The 20,351-nt window shown below is 51.0% G+C and overlaps 1 protein-coding gene across 1 annotated transcript; it reads left to right on the plus strand.

Moving 5' to 3' along the window:
* Window positions 1-5,377: 5,377 nt before the first annotated feature.
* Alox12b (arachidonate 12-lipoxygenase, 12R type) lies at window positions 5,378-17,514 on the plus strand. The gene is made up of 15 exons (XM_046422207.2): window positions 5,378-5,821; window positions 6,807-7,011; window positions 10,024-10,105; window positions 10,242-10,334; window positions 10,437-10,559; window positions 10,856-10,959; window positions 11,265-11,437; window positions 11,661-11,804; window positions 12,832-13,035; window positions 13,230-13,316; window positions 13,559-13,728; window positions 14,174-14,295; window positions 16,478-16,578; window positions 16,919-17,089; window positions 17,275-17,514. The coding sequence occupies exons 1-15, from the start codon at window positions 5,675-5,677 to the stop codon at window positions 17,452-17,454; spliced, it is 2,106 nt and encodes a 701-aa protein (XP_046278163.1). The 5' UTR covers window positions 5,378-5,674; the 3' UTR covers window positions 17,455-17,514.
* Window positions 17,515-20,351: the final 2,837 nt, after the last annotated feature.

Consider the following 20,351-nt stretch of genomic DNA (forward strand, 5'->3'; position numbering starts at 1 on the left):
ACTCTTCTCATCCTGCACAAAGGTTCCATTGGAAGTCATGCTCATCCTAAAAAATGCTCCCAAGCCGGAGAGGGAGGGACCAGGGTGGATCACTGGAATCTAATTTCCCAGAAAGCCAGCTTGGAGGGAAGTTTATTGGGAAGACACACCCAGCTGCACACAAGACTTCTGCCTTGACTTTGGTCATGTCTGGACATGGGATGTGGGGAAGGGGCTCATGACAGGCTGCTGGATCGCTGTCAGATAGGGGGTTTCTCCCAGCATGCACTTTGGATCCCTCCATGCTTTTTGATCAATCTGGAAGGATGATTGGCACAGTGGGAAACTCGCCAGCCCCTTTCCCCGATGGCCTTGAACAAGTTCCTCCACGTCGATGGCCCAAATATGTCAGATAAATGGGCGGGACAAAAAGACCTGGAAAGTCCCTTCCTGCATTGACATTCTAGGATCTGCTTGCATCCTGGCTCCTGCCTCCTTAACTCTGTTCTTGACCTTGGGGAAGCAGCTGTAAAAGCCCCAGACAGGATCCCTGCTTGCACCAGCTTCCAGGTGGAGGGACACAGAACACACCAAGAGGCACATTGAGAGAAATCCTTCCATGGGGTGACTAGAGCGGTTGGGAGATACAACCAGGTGGTGTGTGCTATTGTGATTGAGGGGGGAGTATTAAGTGTGGTAATTAAGGTAAGTAATTCCTTTCTCTGAGGAAGCTGCACTGGAGCTGAGACCTGGATGCCAAACACAAAATATTCTTGAAGAAGCTTCAGGGAATGGTGTTATATACCAAGTCAGGGTGAGAGCAAGGGCACATCTTAGAGGAAGGGAGGGTGGCTAAAAAAATGTGTTGGTCATACATGGTCATGTAGTCCATGGAAAAGTCTTTGGATTTAATTTCTTTCTCTTTCTTTTTTTTTTTTTAAGAGAGAGAGAATTTTAAAATATTTATTTTTAGTTTTTTGGTGGACACAACACCTTTATTTTATTTGTATGTGGTACTGAGGATAGAACCCAGCACCCCACGCATGCCAGGGGAGCGCATTACTGCTTGAGCCACATCCCCAGCCCCTTTGGATTTAATTTTAACGACAACACTCTTTTAAGCTCTGGTGAATTTTAAGCAGGGGAGTGACCTAATTTAGGCTTTTTTCCCCCCTCTGTGTTCTAGGGGAGTGGGGCCCCAGGAGTTGCTCTCTGCCTTCCAGGGCATGGGGTTGAGCAAGGTAGAGGGTGTCCCAGCAGTGACGACTTGGCTTCCAGTGTGGGTGGGTGACATGAACTACCCCTGCGAGTGTGCGTCTGTACCAGGGGCCTCTCATACTCTCTGGGTCCCACCCCTGCTCCAGGAGAACCAGTTCTTCAGCGAGTGCTTACCCAGAGTTATGTGTCCACGTTTGGGTCACAACTGGGGAGTGCCCCAATCACATCCGTATACCTAATCCTTAATCCTATCCACATCCTCAGCCCTAGCCCTGGCCCCACCCATATCCCCACCAGACCCAGGGAGAGGGATGGACTAAGAGAAGACCTATTGCTAGTGGGTCATGATTTAGGAAGATGGTTTTCCCCATCCTCTTGTGCACCTAGGTCCTCTTTTCTGTGTCCTTAGAGCCCTCTCCTTCCCAGTCCTCTGGGCTGCCTATGTGACCTGCTTCCTCCCTACCCCCCCATGCTGAGTCATCTTACCAATGGGTAGAAAGGTTAAGGGTGGGTCTATCCTTCCAAATGCCCCTGGACCCTGCATCCCAGAGGGGCCCGGCAGTACTGTTCCCCAAGTCCCTGAGCTCTAATTTTCCTTCTTCAACACTCTGCTCTTCACTATACTTTAGCAGCCCCCTGGAGGCACAGTCTCCAGGATAAGGGAGAATTTGCATGTGATTTGTCTCTTGATGTGAAAATTTGCATAATCAGTTTCCCAGCATCCCCCAAGAGTCATCAGGGTGACTGAGTAAAGCCCAGGAGGGCAGGCCTGACCAGCCTGGCAGCTCCTGACCTCAACCCAGGACTGCATTGTGCCAGGGGAATGGGAAAGCCTGCCAGCCAGCCAGAACTTAGGCATAACCCTCATCTTCATGTTTCTCCCTTCCCTCCCTCCATCCCCTTGGCTCACATCACTTCCAGTACAATCACCCTTAGCCCAATCCAGCTTTCGTCTCTGAATCTTCACCCTAATTCTGAACCCATCCATGATTCAGTCCCTAACCCTGATCTTGTTCATATCACTACTCCCCAGCTCCCACCGCCCCCAACCATTAAGAATCATGTTTCAAGAGCTGAATGTGGTGGCACATGCTTGTAATCTCAGCAATTTGGGAGGCTGAGTCAAAAGCATCATAAGTTCAAGGCCAGCCTCAGCCACTTAGGGAGACTGTATCTCAACATTAGAAAGAAAGGAAGGAAGAAAAGAAGGACTGGGGATGTAGTTCAGTGGTAAAGTGCCCCTGGGTTCAATTCCCAGCACCAAAAAAGAAAAAAGGAAAAAAAAAAAAAGAAAAGAATTATGTTTCAAGAATCTCCAAAGGGGCTGTGGTTGTAGCTCAGTGGCAGAGCGCTTGCCTGGTGTATGTGAGGCACTGGGTTAGATCTTCAGCACCCCATTAAAAAATAAATAAATAAAATAAAGTTATCGTATCCATCTACAATGAAAAAAAAAGAGTCTCCAAGGTACAGGTACTATTCCATGAGATGGGAAAAAACAAACAAACAAACAAACAAAAAAAACCCAGATCAGATTTGGACAGTCTCATCTAGTAGATAAAACAGACATCAATCAAAGATATTGGGTATAGAGCTATGAGAGCCACTAATAGTTAAATTTGGCCTTCCTTGGAAAAGTAATGATTAAGCTAAGATCAGAAAGAAGAGGCTTTAATTGAGTCCAAGAAGTAGTAGGGAAAAGCACGTGCAAAGCCCCAAATGTAGGAGGAAGCACTTCCTTTGTCTTTATTTAAAAATTTCATTCCCAAAGAGCTCTTCCTGGCCACTCTATATCTAAAATTGCTCCCCGACACACACACACACACACACACACACACTTCTTTTTTATATTTTTGTGGCACTAGGGATCAAACCCAAGCACCTTGGCATGCTAGGCAAACACTCTACCACTGAGTTACACCCTTGTACTTACATAATTGTTCTCTGCTTTGTTCTTCTCTTTGGCCCTTGTCACCATTTAACATACTATTTAATTTATTTGACTATTAAGTACTATTGTCTATTTCCCTCACTAGTATACAAACTCCAGGAGTTCAGGGGCTTGTTTTAGTTTTGTTGTATTCTCTGGGTCTGGCACGTGCTGTGTACACCGTAGGGGCTCAGTTAGCATCTGCTGACAAATGAATGAAAGGCACATCGTATTATCCCAAAGGCAAGAAGAGTCACAGCTAGGTTTGATCTGGCTTGGGGCAGGGTAGGGATGACATGTGCATTTTGGGGTCTTGAGAAGACTGTTTCAATACTTAACTCCAACCACATCCCTATTCCTAAATGAAACCTGAATTGCAGTCTCATCCCTATTCTTCTTTCAACCCCCAAACCTACAGGAAACTTCTCTCCATCTTGGAATCCCAACCCTCTTCAGCCCTAACTCAGCCTGGGAACTGCATGACCTTCCCTTGATGGTGACAGGTGGGTGCCACTGGGGAGGAAACCAGGGCTGGTGTTTCCTGGTTAGCAGGAGCTGCTGGGAGGTGGAAGGAAAGAGGGCAGGTCCGGAAAAAGGGGACAGGAACGTGACTCTCTCCTCACTCTCCCTGGATCCCAAATATTATCTGCCGAGAGTAGAACTTGGACCCTCTCAGCTGCTCCCACCATAGTCCTGATGACTCCTCCCTATCTCAGGGGCTGACCCCATCCCATCCATTATAACTCTGGCTGCTGGGGTTCTATCAGAAACCAGTCCCATGAGGGTCCCAACCCTGGGGTTTATTTTCTTCAGAACACTTAATATTCAGAATTAGAGCGAAGCTCCATGCATCTTTCATTTCTTCTTTATTTTTGCAATTCTGAGGACTGAGCCCAGGGCCTTGTTCATGGTAGTCACGTGCTTTGTCCCTGAGCTACCTCCCCACCCTTGCTTTTTAAAACAAAAGCATTTTGAGACAGGGTCTCACTACATTGCTCAGGCTATCCTCGAACTTTCTGTCCTCTGCCTGAGCCTCCTGAGAAGCTGGGATGCCAAGCATGCACCTCAATGCCTGGTTACTTACTTTCTTCTTTGTATCTGCAGTACCTACAACATGGTGTTAATCCTGCTCAATATACATCTGTGGAAGGAAGGAAGGAGGGGTCTGGTTCTTGACAAACACAATTCCCTTGGAGACTATCCCTCATTCGGGCTTCCCATTCCTAGCTTTGTTCTTTGATTTTTTTTTTCTGGTAAGGGTGTAGCCTTTATAAAATCAAAAGATAACACAGATATAGTAAAAATGCATTGAGTGCCCTATATATCATCCAGATGGAGAGAGAGAACACGTCCAGCTGCCTACGTGTTCCCCATTCCAGAGATACTCATTAATCTGACTTGTGTAAGATGTGTTTAGTTTTACCTCTTCTGGAACTTGGTGTTGAGGGAATACCTGGCTGCTTTCTTTCCAGACGATCTTTGTGGGATCCATCCACAATGTAGCCTAATTCTGTTTTTGCTTTGTTTGGAGGTGGGATTTCATTGTATTGTCCAGGCTGGCCTTGAACTTGCGATCCTCCTGCCTCAGTCTCCTAGGGCACTGGGGTTGCAAGAGCTTTAGTTTAATTCTTTTTTTCTTTCTTTTCTTTTCTTTCTTTCTTTCTTTCTTGTCTGGGGATCGAATTTTGGGGCTCATGCTGGCCAGGCAAAGGCTATATTATTGAGCTCCACCCCAGCCCTTTAGATTTATTCCTGTGTCCTAAATTTCAATTGGATTGTCTTCTAATTGTATATTCAACCCCAGTCCCTCCTCAGCTCATCCTGAACTCAAAGGAAGCAACACATACCCCCTCTCTGACCTGCCATCTTTTCTTCCTGTAACATCTCTAGAGCTGTTCTGCATCTATGTGGTCCCTGGGCCTGGGCTTTAACACCAACTTGTCATGAACTATGGGCCCTAGGGTTGAATGATGGACTCATTTTCCACAGCAGATCATCTGAATGTCAAGTTTGTTCCACTCTCCCTCCCCTCCAATACAGGTCACCTCTACCCAAGGTGCTGCTCAGCAGGGGTACCTTGCAGCCAATGGGGGCAAGCAGGAGGAAGGAGCTCATTAATCTGATAAAGATCTGGGGGCCCCGCCCCACCCCCTCCCCCAACTTCCCTGGGGCCCTGGCTCAGGCTGGACTGGCTCCCACACCCTGAAGGCTCCTTGAGCCTCCTTCCATCCGCCCTTTCAGAGGCAGGCCCAGAGCCCTACCTGCAGTTCCTCCCCGCCAGCACCCACAAGGGCAGGCCCAGAGCCCTACCTGCAGTTCCTCCCCGCCAGCACCCACTGGGCTAGAGCCCAGACGCCTGCTCACTGCTACCAGCTGGCTCCACCTGGAGCAGCTCACATCCCAGCCAGCCAAGGGCAGCTCCCGTGAGCCAGTGGTTCCTGCTGTCTAGCCACTCTGCTACAGAGGCTGGCCTTGTCCACTCCTCTCTGTGCCTGGGACCTCCACACAGTGTCCAGGATTGAGTCCCCTCTTGACTCCTGAGGAACATCCATGGCCACCTACAGGGTGAAGGTGGCCACAGGCACTGACTTCTTGTCGGGAACCCTGGACTCCATCTCGCTGACCATCGTGGGGACCCAAGGAGAGAGCCATAAGCAGCTGCTGAACCACTTTGGGAGAGACTTTGCCACTGGGGCGGTGAGTGCTTATGGCCCAGGAGGGATGGAGGAGTGCCGGAAGAGAGCCAGGGACACAGCTTGACCAGGAGAGGCTGCAGAATCGAGGCTCAGCTCTGAAGGCTGTGGGTTCCTAGGTGGCTCTGGATGCCTCACCCACACGTCTCCTGACCCTTCCCACCTTGCTGGTCTCTGGGCTGTATCTCCTCTGCTCCCTCATCTCTTATCTCTCTCAACCAATTTCCAATCCTCTCACCTCATCTCTCTTCCTCTCTCTTCTGTCAACTCTCTCCCACCCCATCTCTTCCCATGGCCTCTCTTCCCCTCCCCATCCCTCTCCCCTTCTAACTCACTCTTCCTAAACCAAGTTACATCATAACTAGCTTAAATTTGCATTGGATTCTCTGTGACTTAAAATGGCATCAGACCAGCCTGTCCAGTGGGGACCTGCTTGCCCCATGATGGAAGTCACTCTTTGTGGGCTCTCACACCTGATTTTGAGTCAGGCCCAGCCAAAGGCTACTGTGTGATCTGATTGGTCCCTCTATCTTTGGGGTGATTTCTGAATTCCCACATCTTCATGGAGAAGTATGAGAAGGGCTGGCTGGACCATCTATCTCTCTCCAATCTAGGACTGTAAGAGGCTTAGGAAGTCCCAGTCCCTCTTGGACTGCTTTGTACACCAGCTCCTGGGGGGTCTGTGTGGTCCCTGAAGCTTCAGATGACTAGGAAAGGGGATGGGAGAGGAGGACAGGACCTTGGGAACTGGGGAGGGAGGGATGAAAAGGCCTAGCCCAGGGTAAATGGACCCAGCAGAGAATAGTCAAGTTGGAGGAGTCAGAGGGGAGCCCAAAGATTGGGTCCATGTCCCATCTCTCTGCCACCACAGTCCAGAAAGTGAACATCACCCAGCATGAGCAGAGCTTGGTTTAGGGACCAATTCAATGGGAGGCTGGAGGAACCAGAGTCCAGTCCAGTATGCTCAGTGAGACCTGTGTCCTGCCCAGGTGGATGAGTACACTGTCCAGTGCCAACAGGACCTCGGGGAGCTCATCATCATCCGTCTGCACAAAGAACGCTACTCCTTCTTCCCCAAGGACCCCTGGTACTGCAACTACGTGCAGATCTGTGCCCCCAATGGCCGTGTCTACCACTTCCCTGCCTACCAGTGGATGGATGGCTATGAGACCCTGGCACTTAGGGAGGCCACAGGTGAGCCCACATCATCTCACCCCTTGCCGTGAGGGCCCTCACTTCAGCCTGACCACCCCAGCATGATCACCCTGGGCTCCCATCAAGCTAATCAGGCAGCAGGGACTCCTGAGATCTCCTATTACTGTCATAAATTACCACTGCTGCTCTAGGCTCAGCTTGGGACTGCATTGTTGCAGAACGAAGAATAGTGGGGTCCAGGGGTCACCCTCAGCATCCCAGAGTCAGGCAGCAGAGAGCATTTCCAAATCATGCTTCCTCTCACTGCTCCCAGCCTCACTTTGAATCCTGCAGGGTGCCCAGCCATCCTGAAATGACCCCTTTCTACTCTGTGCCCAGGCTGCTCAGCACTCTTGTAGGATGTCCTGTCTATTATGCCAGAGAGTAAGTCCTGCAACCCCCAAAAGCCTGATTCTCCAGTAGGATTCTGTTACGACAACAAGATGCCCTGTTACTCTGATAAGTAACCCCAATATTCCAGCTGTAGCCTTCTTGCTCCATTCAGAAGCCCTGTTACTTCAACAGCTCCCCAGGGCACCAGGGCCTTGTATATGATCTTGAATATATATATATGATTTCTCCCAACTGCTGGGGATGAAACCCAGGGCCTTACAAATACTAGGTGAATGCTCTACCACTGAGCTACATCCCCAGCCCTATGAACATTTTTTAGACTGAGGGCTATTCTGTTGCCCTAGAGGATACTTTATTTCTCTAACAGGAGTCATTGTTACTCCAAAATCCGCCACTAAGGGCCCATCCACCCCTATAGGAGGTTCCACGAGGGCAGTGTGGAATTTTCCACTTGTATTATGTTGGCACTTAAAAAGTTTCAGATTTTGGTGCAAACTGTCAGCTTCTCCTGGCAGTGGGTCAACGCTGCCTTGCTGTTTGCTGAGCTGTGTGGTTGCTCCCATGGGACAGGGACAGGATCTGAGTGCCTGAGCTCCATGCATCAACCCTTGCCAGAACCCTCCATCTGACTGGGTCAGCTGCCTATATGTGGCTGCGACATAGAGACTGGAGGTCTATCCTCTGTAATCCCTTTGGCTCTACCCCAAGCCTCTGCTGGCCTCCCTTGAGAAATGTGGAAGGGAGAACAGCTTTGAGGACACCAGGGGAGTCCCATCCTCCTCTTCTTTTTCATATTTCTGTGCTGGAGTCTTTTCCCAGGGTGGGAGGGAACAGGGCCTAAGCTGGGGAAAGGAGAGGCAGGGGCTAAGGGAGGCCTGGGGAAGGGTGGGGCTGCCAAAGGAAGAGTCTCAGCAGAGATGCAGAAGTGCCTTCCCACGGTGATAGGTCTGTGTGGCATGGAAGCAGGGGACGGGCAGGGTGACACTTGGTGGCTGTGCAAGAATGGGGTTGGGTAGGGTGGCTGCCATGCAACACCAGGGCAGGGAGACTTGAGTCACCTGTTCGGCCCTCGAAGGAGTGAGGCTCCCTCCCTGGGACAAAGCCAAGTTGGGGTTCTGGGTTTTACCACCCCAGGGGGCGACATCCACCCAGAATGTGGCATATGAGCTGAGGCAGATGGAGGATGGACAGGGTGGCAAAGTGAGGACCTTGAGGGGAAATGATAGGGATGTGCACAAACTAGCATGGGGACAAGCAGTCAGGATGCTGGAGAAAGACAGGCTTGGATTCGGATGTCCATCTCAGTGCCACCATTTACTCTCAGGACATTTGGGCACATTTTCACATTCTTCTAAGCTTTGGGACCCTCATCTGTAAAATGGAGCTAACCATAGGGTTGATGTGAAAATCCAATGACATAAAGGAGTATCAGGAACAACTGTTGTGGGTGCTACTGGGGGGAGAGGGGGAGGTCAGAACAGTCTACTTTGCACCAAATCCCAGCTTGACTGCTTTTTTCTTGCACAATATTTACTCTTTTATCCTTGTAAAATGGGAACAACAATATAGTCCTTTTGTTGAAACTGTTGAGGCCAGAGGCGTTTTGAAATTTGGGTTTTCTTTCGAGGCTGCACACGTGAATATGTTCATATGTGTGTATATAATAGATACATACAAAATGTGTATAAATATACACATATGCATATTTATCTCATCCATTCATCTACATGCAGGTTGAGTATCCCTTATCTGAAATGCTTGGGACCTAAAGTGTTTCAGATTTCAGACTTTTTAAAAAATTTGGAACATTTGAGATATTTTGAGGAAAGGACCAAAGTTTAAACATCTAATTCATTGTGTGTGTGTGTGTGTGTGTGTGTGTGTATACACACACACACACTTTATACACAAGGACTGAAGATAATTTTATACAATATTTTTAGTGCTTCAGCATTTTGACTGTGACCCACCACAAGAGGGCAGTGTGGAACTTTCCACTTGTCTCATGTTGGTACTTAAAAAGTTTCAGATTTTTGGAGCATTTCAGATTTTGGATTTTTGGATTAGGGATACTCAGCCTGTCATGTATACAGATGTACCACATATCCACCTCTGGGTATTCCCCATTCAACACACTAATATCTCTCATCGAAAACTGAAAAATGAAACCAAGCGAGTTAAATACTGTATCTAGCCTCAGGGAAATTTGGAGCGCGCTTGGCTCACCAATGAATTCGTTATGAAACAAACTTGGATTTCCACAGCCTTTTGTATTTTGGAATTGCAGGAGAGGGCTGGGGACCTATAATAATTAGTGACTCGCCTTATAAAGTTGTTCTTGTCTGGCTTGAGTCATTAATACAAGGGCAGTTTTTAGGAAGTGCCTGATACCTAGTGAGTCTTCCACAACTGTCAGTTATTAATATAGTTCACTAGTGTCTAGAAGAGGCACTTTCCCCAGCAGCAGAGCCCAGCTTGAGGATAGAGTAGGGATGGGGTCCACTATTATTGTCTTCCAGAGTGGGCCTTCCCCATCCTTAGCCACACACCCCTTAGCTTACCCTGGGGGCTACAAGCCAAACTCCTGCTCTCTGAAGTGGGCAGGGGCAGGCAGAAAAGGGGGTCAGTGCTTGAGCGTCCTCCTTGGTTTCCCTACAGGAAAGACAATGGCGGATGACTCACTCCCCATCCTTCTGGAACACAGACAAGAAGAGATCAGAGCCAAGCAGGACTTCTACCAGTGAGGGGGAGGGTGGCAGGGTCTGGGGGAACCTGCAGGGGTCATAGGAAGTCAGGGGCCAGTGTGGTCTCTGGCCCCCTGTGCCCTAGGATGGTACCTAGACATCAGGGCTCACCATCTTGGCTTGTTCTTGCAGTTGGAGAGTCTTTGTACCTGGGCTGCCCAACTACGTGCACATTCCCAGTTACCACCCTCCTGTCCGGAGGTTCCGCAACCCCAACCGGCCTGAGTAAGGACCCAAGGCTCTGCTGGACCCCTCCCATGGCTGCCCTCTGAGCCTCTGCCCGCTGAGCCCCAGGTGCCAAGCCCCAACCCATGCTTCTCCCTGCAGGTGGAATGGTTACATTCCAGGATTCCCGATTCTCATCAACATCAAGGCCACCAAGTTCCTGAACTCAAACCTCCGTTTCTCTTTCGTCAAGACTGCCTCCTTCTTCTTCCGCCTGGGGCCCATGTGAGTGGCTGTAGTGAGGGGAGAGTGAAGGCTCTGGGGACTGTCCCTCCCTGCTGTTCCATGTCCACCTCCAGGACAGTCCCAGAGTTGGAATGGCCAAGGAGGCAATGGGAGGCAGATAGAGTGTAGAAGACCTGAGACTTGACACGCAGAGACCTAGACGCACAAAGACTTTGGGACTTTGAGACTAAGAGACCCTGGGACCCAAAGACCTCAGTGGGTAGGCAGCTCTGCCACCTGTCCCAGCATACCTGGCAGCCTCTCTGACCACCTTCCTCTGGCATCCCACCTCCTAGGTCACTGGCATTCAAACTCCGGGGCCTGGTAGACTCAAAACGTTCATGGAAGAGACTAAAGGACATTAAGAAAATTTTCCCTGCCAACAAGACTGTCATCTCTGGTATGGGGTGGAGCATCCCAAATCAAACAAGGGGCACCCAGGTGGTCTCTGGGTGTAAGAAGCAGGCCCCTCATGTGGGGTCAGTGGGCTTAGTGGCCAAGAGAGCAATCCAGAGTCAGGTGTGTACACCCTCCTGGGGCTTCTCAAGGCGTTATCGTGCGTCCCTTCAGCTACTCAAGACAAAGATGAGGGCTTAGTTTTCCTCCCTGAGTCCTCTTGGTGTCCATGGTCTTTTTCTGTCCCATGCCTCTATGTCCCTGGGTGGGGCTGGATCACATTGTGATGCACCTGCACCATCCCCCTAGAGTATGTGGCTGAGCACTGGGCAGAGGACACCTTCTTTGGGTACCAGTACCTCAATGGCATCAACCCAGGACTCATATGCCGATGTACAAGGATCCCAGACAAGTTCCCTGTCACAGATGACATGGTGGCCCCGTTCCTGGATGAGGGAACATGCCTGCAAGCAGAGCTGGAGGTGAGGCCCTCTCTGGCAGAGGTCTTAGCTGGTCTCCCGGCCTCCTTCTTAAACATCCACGTGTCTCCTGAGACCCACCTGAGTCCCACCCATGCCCACGTGCCCCACTTCCCCAGCCCTGTCCAACCACCGAACCCTGAGGCCAGTGCACTCCGCACACAAGGCATAGGTCATGTGCCCCGTGTTGGTGCCGGCCTGCCTTCCCACTGTGGCTCCCCTGCAGAAGGGGAACATTTACCTGGCAGACTACCGCATCCTGGAGGGCATCCCCACCGTGGAGCTCAACGGCCAGAAGCAGCACCATTGTGCCCCACTCTGCCTGCTGTACTTCAACCCCCAGGGCAACATGATGCCCATCGCCATCCAGGTGTGTGGGGTGCAGTGGGGGCTGCTGTGTGGGCGTGATGCCAGGGCAGAGCCCCTCTGAGCCCATGAACGTTCCTCTGTGTGTGTGCACACACCTATGTGAGCATGTGAGCCTGTGTGTACGCTCTATGTCCTGTGCATGTGTGTCTGTGCGGAAGCTGTGTGTCCACAGGAGTGTATACCCCTCTGGTTGCATCTGAGTCCACCTATGCTAATGCATGTCCCACTCTGTATGTGTGGCCGTGGAGAGACTTGGGGGTGACCTTGGGTGTGGCCCTGTGTGTAAGCCTGGTGTGAGAACATGCATGTCCCTATGTGGGCACATCCGTGCATTATCATTGTGTCTGTACACCCATGCGTTGAACTTGGGTCCCTGTGGTGAGCTTATGGTCACGTGTACATGGTGACCAGAGGGGGCGCTTGGTGGCTTAAGCTTGTCTCCTTGACTTCATTCATCCATTTACTTGAAAAAAAATGACCTCTACTGTAGGCCAGGCCTCTGCTGGGAGTACTGAGCTAATTAGACTTAGCTGCTGTCTGGCAGGAGAGGAAATTGAAGTATTCCCTTATCAGAGGTCCCCACAAGCATTGTGATACCCCTCTGGGGCTATCAGCCATGTCCTAATGCTTCTGGTTTATTACTGGAGCAGTGTAGGCTGGATTTCAATGACAGTCCCCCATCACCTGAGGGCTAGGCACCCTTGCCCTTGTACAGTGCACAGCTTGCACAACTGAATGTGGCAGCCTTGGGGATGAGGGAAGGATGGCTTCTTAGAAGCTGCATCTCAAAGAATGAGTGGGAGCTGCCAGGTGGAGACAGAGACTGGGCGAAAGTGCAGGCAGAGAGCACAGCAAAAGCAAAGATGGGGAGGAAGGTCATGGTGTGCGCAGGGGACCAAAGGGAACTGCAGTACAGTGGGTGTGGTTTTTACCTCCTCGAATTTCCTTCTGCCTCTTTCCTGGAGCGGCAGCTTTTGTGTGTGAGGGTCTCTATGCTCACCTAACCCTCCTTCTTTCCCTGCCCCCAGCTGAGCCAGACCCCTGGACCTGATTGCCCCATCTTCCTGCCCAGCGATTCTGAGTGGGACTGGCTGCTGGCCAAGACATGGGTGCGCTACGCTGAGTTCTACAGTCACGAGGCCATCTCCCACCTGCTGGAGACCCACCTCATCGCTGAGGCCTTCTGCCTGGCCCTGTTGAGGCAATTGCCCATGTGCCACCCCCTATACAAGGTGTGGGCTTAGGGGAAGGGACCCCATCTCACTGCCTTGTAAGCCCTGGGAGGATCTGGGGACTCACCCCAGAGAGGACTTAGGGAGGGGACTTTCCAAAGTCAGGGGTCAGTCTGATGTTGCAGAAATGGGGATGCTGAGGTCCTCTGGGGGCATCCTCAGCCCTGTCTTGCCCTCCTTGCTTTCCCGCCTAGCTCCTCATTCCCCACACCCGCTTCACGGTCCAGATCAACAGCATCGGGCGGGCCCTCCTCCTCAACGAGGGGGGCCTCTCTGCCAGGGTAAGACTTCTGCCCCCAGCCCCAACAAGAAACTTGCTTTCTTTGGGTCTTTGCAGTTAGACTAAAAGCAGGACTCCCCACTTGCTTTTGGATCTGGGGGCGGCGGGCAGAGAGGGGACTGGTTAAAGTGGGCGCTGTGACTAGAATGGTGCAGAGGCAGAGGGCCTGCCATGGTGTGGTCCTCAGGGAGCAGGGCCTGCAGGGATGCCATCCAGCTCTGGGATCTCCCCACTCCCCCACAGGCCATGTCCCTGGGCCTAGAGGGCTTTGCTGAGGTGATGGTGCGGGCTCTGTCTGAGCTCACCTACGACAGCCTCTATGTCCCCAATGACTTTGTGGAGCGTGGTGTCCAGGACCTGCCTGGGTATTATTTCCGTGATGACAGCTTGGCAGTATGGGACGCAATGGAGAGGTGAGGTGGGGACAGCAGTGATGGCACTTAGGGTGGAGATCCTGGGCTGCGGGAGGGGGTGTGGGAGCTTTTAAGAACCCGAACTTGGACCTCCTACGGGAGCTTGGCCTTGCAGATGGGGTCTGGGCTCTCTGTCCATCACACACCTGCTCCTTAGGCCCACAGGGCCTCTTCCTTGTTTTGGACTCCAGCCCTCCTTTGCGGGTCAGCCCCCTTCTGGGCTCTGAGCTGCCTGGGGGCCTCGTTGATCTATTATTGGGGATCCCGTGAGTGTCTTCTGACCTTGCCAAGCCACCTTCTCTACCTCCTTCCTGAAGGACTTGCCTCCCTGTAGATCTGAGCCAGCTAAGGCCAGAATGACCTGAGGGAGGTGGGAAGCATGGTTATGGAAGGAGAGGGGAGGGAGAGATGAGGTTCTAAACTGAGGCCCTGTCCCCTTGATCAGGTATGTGACAGAGATCATCACCTATTATTACCCGAATGACGCAGCCGTGGAGGGTGACCCGGAATTGCAGTCCTGGGTGCAGGAGATATTCAAGGAGTGCCTCCTAGGGCGTGAGAGCTCAGGTACGGGCCTGAGAGCCCAGTGGGGACTGGGGCCAAGGTGTGGTTCCCAGGAAGCTCCACTAGGGCCCTCCTGCTTCTGGGCCAGACAGATCTCCTTGTGGGCCGAAGGATACCAAAGGGCTATCTAGGATTTTCACAGGGACCTGCCCTGGACCCTGGAGCAGTGGCATCTCGGGGATGACCTTTGGCATTTGGCGCCTGTCTGAACTCAGGTGCTAAGTCATCTCTGCAGAGACCGAAAGGGGTCTCTGTGGACTGAGAAATGGGGCGTGAGTTCTAACAGGAAAAAGTATGCTGGGGGCTGAGGAGGTAAAGGGAGAATCAGCAAACTCCAGGAAATGGGTGGGGGGTGTCCTGAGGTCATGCTACTTGGGCACACACTCAGCAAATATTTAGGGAGCATCAATAGTGTAATGCTGGGCTGGGGATGAAAGGGAAAAAGACAGAGGCAGGTGCCCACCCTCAAGGTGTTTGATGCCTGGGGCTGGGGGTATTTAACTTGGTGAATGAGCAGTGTGTTATAGCAGAATTGGGGCAGTTTGGGGAAAGCTGAGGAGGAGCTAGAGATGGCCAGGGGAGGTTTCTAAACCAGCTTGGGTTGGGCTGGCAGAGACAGGGAGTGGGGAACAGTAAGCTAAGATCTAGCTGAGATCAGATTCTTGGTTAACACCTAACTAAGATCTGCCAGATGAGGTTAGCTATGAGATGACTGACAGGGGCTTGTGGCCGGTGGTGGAGATGGAGTTGCTGATGGGGAGCTGCATGTGGAAAGGTCCCCAAACTAGAGGCAGCATAGTGAATTCTGGGAGCTGCTTACTGGGATCCAGTTCCCTGCAACTAGAGCTGAGGGTGGAGGTGCTCAGGCTCCTGATGGGTTAAGGCTGAAGCCAGGAGTAGGGCCAGGCTGCCAGGCAGATAAGGAGTTTGGAATTACCCTTTGGAACCAAAGGGGCACATCAAGGGGTTTTACAAGGAGATCAGATGTTATGTTAAAATATCAGGCTGCAGTGCTGGTCAGGAGAGTTTAGGAAGCTGGTATGGTGTCTAGGAGGGAGGTGGTGGGGACTTGACTAAAATGAGGGTTGTGGGGACACAGAGAATTCCAAAGCTAGCTGAGAGCTAGAAATAACAAGACTTGGTGATTGGTTTGGGTTTGGGGGTTAGGTAGGGTGAGAAGTGGAGGGGTGACTCCCAGGTTTAGGGCTTTTCCAGTTGGTTGGATGATATGTGTCATCCTTTGAGCTGAGGGCCTTGAAGGGGGCCTTTGGGAAGAAAATACTGAGTCTGTTTTGAATGCGTGGGTCTTTTGTTATAGGGTAGCTATAGCAACCAGGGCTGGCTGCTCACCTGGTATGATCAGAAAGAAGCCAGCAGCTTAGTTGGGAACAGGTGTGAGGGAGAGAGCCAGGCTACTGAGAAATTTATCTGGAGTGAGAAAAAGTCTCAAAGGAGGTGGGGAGAGTGTGTGTTGGGGTGTTGTGCTGAGTCAGGGTGGAAAAACCAGGATTCTTGCCAAAGGAGAGAAGCCTCTCCACTTCCTAGGGGAGCTGGAAGAGAGATCCAAGGGCCTCAATTTAGCTGTGAGCACAAGTAGCCAAGGCCAGTCAAGCCCCTCCCCCAGCCTTGTCACAAGGACTTCGGGGAAAGGAGTTGTGGAGCTTGGAGTGTTGCAGGGAGGAAGAGCAGGAAGAAAAGATTAACATTAAACAGAGACATGAGGTGGGAGGGAAAGGGAGAGAAAAGGGAAATTGCATGGAAATGGAGGGAGACCCTCATTGTTATACAAAATTACATATAAGAGGTTGTGAGGGGAATGGGAAAATAAACAAGGAGAGAAATGAATTACAGTAGATGGGGTAGAGGGAGAAGATGGGAGAGGAGGGGAGGGGGGATAGTAGAGGATAGGAAAGGTAGCAGAATACAACAGTTACTAATAGGGCATTATGTAAAAATGTGGATGTGTAACCGATGTGATTCTGCAATCTGTATTTGGGGTAAAAATGGGAGTTCATAACCCACTTGAATCTAATGTATGAACTATGATATATCAAGAGCTTTGTAATGTTTTGAACAACCAATAATAAAAAAAAAAAAAAAAGTGTGACCTGGGCTTGCAAGCGCCCTCTGCTGGACGCCCAGGACTGGGGCAGGACTGACACTGCTTGGTCCATCCACCCCTCAGGCTTCCCCACTTGCTTGCGAACGGTGCCTGAACTGATCCGATATGTCACCATCGTCATGTACACCTGCTCTGCTCGGCACGCAGCTGTCAACACGGGCCAGGTACCTGTGCTCACCAGCCCCAACCCTAGTCCCAGACCTCCTAAATTTAGCCCTAGCCCCAACCTCAAACCTCAGCCTTTATCTCTGGTCCAGACTCAATTTGTCTGAACCCCTGAATCAACTCCAGTCTCAGCTGAAATCCTTTCAACCCAACTCAAATCCACCTGGACTATACCCCCAACCCAGCCTCAATATCCATCGGCTCCAGCACCACCAGTCTAAACCAACCCAGCCCATTCTTAGTCCACTGGGGCAGGAATCAAAGATGGGAGAGAGGGATCAGAGCCTGGTGGGTGGGAACTGTTGGGGTGCTCTCTGAACCTCTGTACGTCACCTCCAGTTGGAGTACACAGCCTGGATGCCCAACTTCCCATCTTCCATGCGGAACCCGCCGATGCAGGCCAAGGGGCTGACCACGTTGGAGACCTACATGGACACGTTGCCGGATGTGAAGACCACTTGCATCGTGCTCTTGGTACTCTGGACCCTCAGTCGGGAACCTGATGACAAGGTGCGGCGTGGGGCTTGGGGACTCTGAGCATGGGCAGACTGGGGGGTTGGGGAGGGCAAGGATAATTGGAGCTGTCAAGGGGCTGGGAGTTTGCAGTGGGCAGAGGCTGAAAGGAAGGTGCTAGGCTGTGGGTTGGTTGCGGGGTGGGCCTGGCTTCATCCCAGCGCCGGGTTCTGTGTCCTCAGCGGCCCCTGGGCCACTTCCCAGACATTCACTTCGTGGAGGAGGTCCCGCGGCGGAGCATGGAGGCCTTCCGCCAGCGCCTGTCCCAGATCTCTCACAATATCCGACAGCGCAACAAGTGCCTCGCTGTCCCCTACTACTACTTGGACCCTGTGCTGATTGAGAACAGCATTTCTATCTAGGATGGCCCTCCCTGCTCCATATTCTTTGTTTTCCTATTTTCGAATAAAATTATTTCAAATGCTCCCTGGGTCTCTGAGTGCCAGGAGCTGTTTTCGGGGTGCTGGGGGCGCTGGGCTGGCGCTGCGGGGTGTGAGCGGAGATGCTCACACTGTGAAGCTGTTCATCACCACCACCAGCTCCAGGTAGGCCTAAGACAGCGCTAGGGCCCCATTGCACTCCCAGAGGCCTCTCGATATCAAAACCGAATGGCTCTGCTTCGGGCCTCCTTGGTGATGTGCTCCTCTGGGCTCAGAAGCCTCTGGGGACGCCGCAGGATGGGTGGTGGGGCAGGGGCAAGGCTAGGAACTAGATCCTCACGATGATTCTGGTCCATCTGAATTCCTCCTACCTGGGGACTTAGTCCCACCTAGGGGAACCAGATCACCCAAGACCCAACTTGAAACATAAACTACCCACTCAGATAGGGGAAAGCCATCACCCTATAAGAAACCTAGACCAAACCCGCTTTGCAACCCAGACCACTCTCTGAGCTCCACCTACTAGGAATCTGTACCACCCTATTCCACACCCCTCAGCCAAGGAGTCACTCCAAGCCCTGTCCACCTAAAAGATGCAGCCTGTTAAGTGCACCCTCCAAGAAACCCTTTCTCCCCAAGATCCTTCCTCACCTCACCCACTCTCCTGAGACTTGAGCCCCTTCTCTCTATATCTCTGACCTTGGCTTTATTGCTGATGCTCCAGAAGATCACCAGGGTGTGGCATGTGGCATTGACATCAGGGATTGAGGCTATCAAGTCTGTTTGGCCTTTGATGGTGGGTGGGGGAGCCACATAGGGCAGGAATATTGGGCATCTAGGAACTGATTTCAAATCAACGTACCCCTCCCAAATTCAGTTAGCTCAGAGCTGCCAGTTCTTCTGTTAGGCCCCCTCCTCCTGACCCTGTTTTCCCTGGGGTCTGGCACTGGCTCCCCTGGCCACTGTTGATGGTAGCATATTGGGCTAAACAGGTGAAATTGATTGTGGTGAGATACTACCTGGGGCAAGCACAGCTGTCCAGGGTGGCGGGACCCCTAGATGGGAGTGAGGTGGGGAGAATAGAGCTGAGACCTAAGGGGCTGATGCCCTGGGGAAGTGGGGCGTGGAGGGCAGGGAACAGGGATAGACTCCTCACCTGAGGTCATGTGGCTTAAAAAACCCTCGTGGAAGATGTCCCTGACTCGGGCCTGGAGTTCCAATCCCTGCTCTTTGCCCTATCATCATTCCAGTAGTAGATGTTAACAGTATTGGTCATAAAGCTGGAGATCCACGAATACTGGTCACTACCAGTTAGGGGTCAATGCTGCCCAGGGCTGTGGGTTGGAAGAGGCCACTGAAATCTTCCCCCAAAAGGAAGGTTTGGAAACCAAGGAAAGAAAATAGTCAACCATACAGAGTGAACTTCAGGGCTGAGTTTCAAACCTAGAGGCTGTGATCTTCTCCAGGGGTGAAGGCCTGAGGGCCTCATGTGGTCTATAAATGTGTTTTGGTTTTTTGTCTTAAAAAGGCATGCTAATAGGGGCTGGGGTTGTGGCTCAGTGGTAGAGCGCTTGCCTCACATGTGTGAGGCACTGGGTTCAATTCTCAGCACCACATATAAATAAATAAATAAAATAAAGGTCCATCAACAACTAAAAAAGTATTAAAAAAGAAAAAAGTGCATGCTACCAGAATCTGGTAAGCATGTGAGCTTAGGCAGTCCACTTTTCAATTTTTTTTTTTTTAGTTGTAGATGGACACAATACCTTTATTTTGTTTATTTTTATTTTTATGTGGTGCTGAGGATCAAACCCAGTGCCTCATACATGCTAGGCAAGTGCTCTACCGCGGAGCCACACAACTCCAGCCCTACATATGTGTTTTGATTGGCTGGCAAGTTCTGTTGTTTATTTTTGAAGTTAAATCACCAACACTTAAATATTAGAAGATGTCTGGTTTCTCTTGAAAAATCTGAAGATCTGGCAACAGTCATGCTGTTTTAGTCAGCTAATTTGTTGCTGTGACTAAAAGATCTGACCAGAACAATTGTAGAGGAGGAAAAGCGTATCTAAGGGCTCACAGTTTCAGAGGTCTTAGTCCATCAAAGGCTGGCTCCATTCCTTGGGGCTCCAGGTGAACTAAACATCATGGTAGGAGAGGGTGGTGGGAGGGAAGCAGCTCACATCATGGTGATCAAGAAGCAGAGAGAGAAAAACTCCGCCCTCCAGATACAAATATATACCCCAAAGCCATGCTCCCTAAGACCCAACTCCTCCAGCCACACCGACCTCTTCAGTTACCACTAAGTTAATCCCTATCAGGGGATTAATTTGCTAATTGGGTTAAAACTCTTACAACCCAATCATTTCTCCTCTGAACCTTCTTACATTGTCTCACACGTGAGCTTTTGGGGGACACCTCACATCCAAACCATAGCACATGTCTATGTGTCCTTTGTCCCCATCAGACACACATGAGTTCTTTCCACTGGCCCTAGTCTCAGTTATCTCACGGGCAGTGGAAATGGGGTTCACCTCGGTGGAATGGGCTGGCTGAGAAAGAAAAGCTAGGAAAAATAGATCAATGAAAAAAACCACGGGACTCATAAAGTAGTTTCAAAAGCAGGGGCAGGAAGGGCAAACTGATCAGACGGATGCAGCTTCTAGACTATGGCAAAATGGAGACCAGCACCTGCTTTATTTATATCAGGAAACATCAAAGGCCTTCCATACAATGTTCTTCACCAAAAAAGGTTAAAGTTGGGCTGTTCATTTCCCAGTGAGTTACACCCATTTCCAGAGCTCCTATGAAGTACCTTCCTAGCAGAGCAGAGATAAAGATCACATGCATTGTGTAATCTATTGCTGAGGGAGAGCCAC

The sequence above is a fragment of the Marmota monax genome, unplaced genomic scaffold (assembly GCF_021218885.2).
Source record: "Marmota monax isolate L192 unplaced genomic scaffold, Marmota_monax_Labrador192_F-V1.1 WCK01_AAM20220418_F8-fsc00243, whole genome shotgun sequence".
Lineage (NCBI taxonomy): Eukaryota > Metazoa > Chordata > Mammalia > Rodentia > Sciuridae > Marmota > Marmota monax.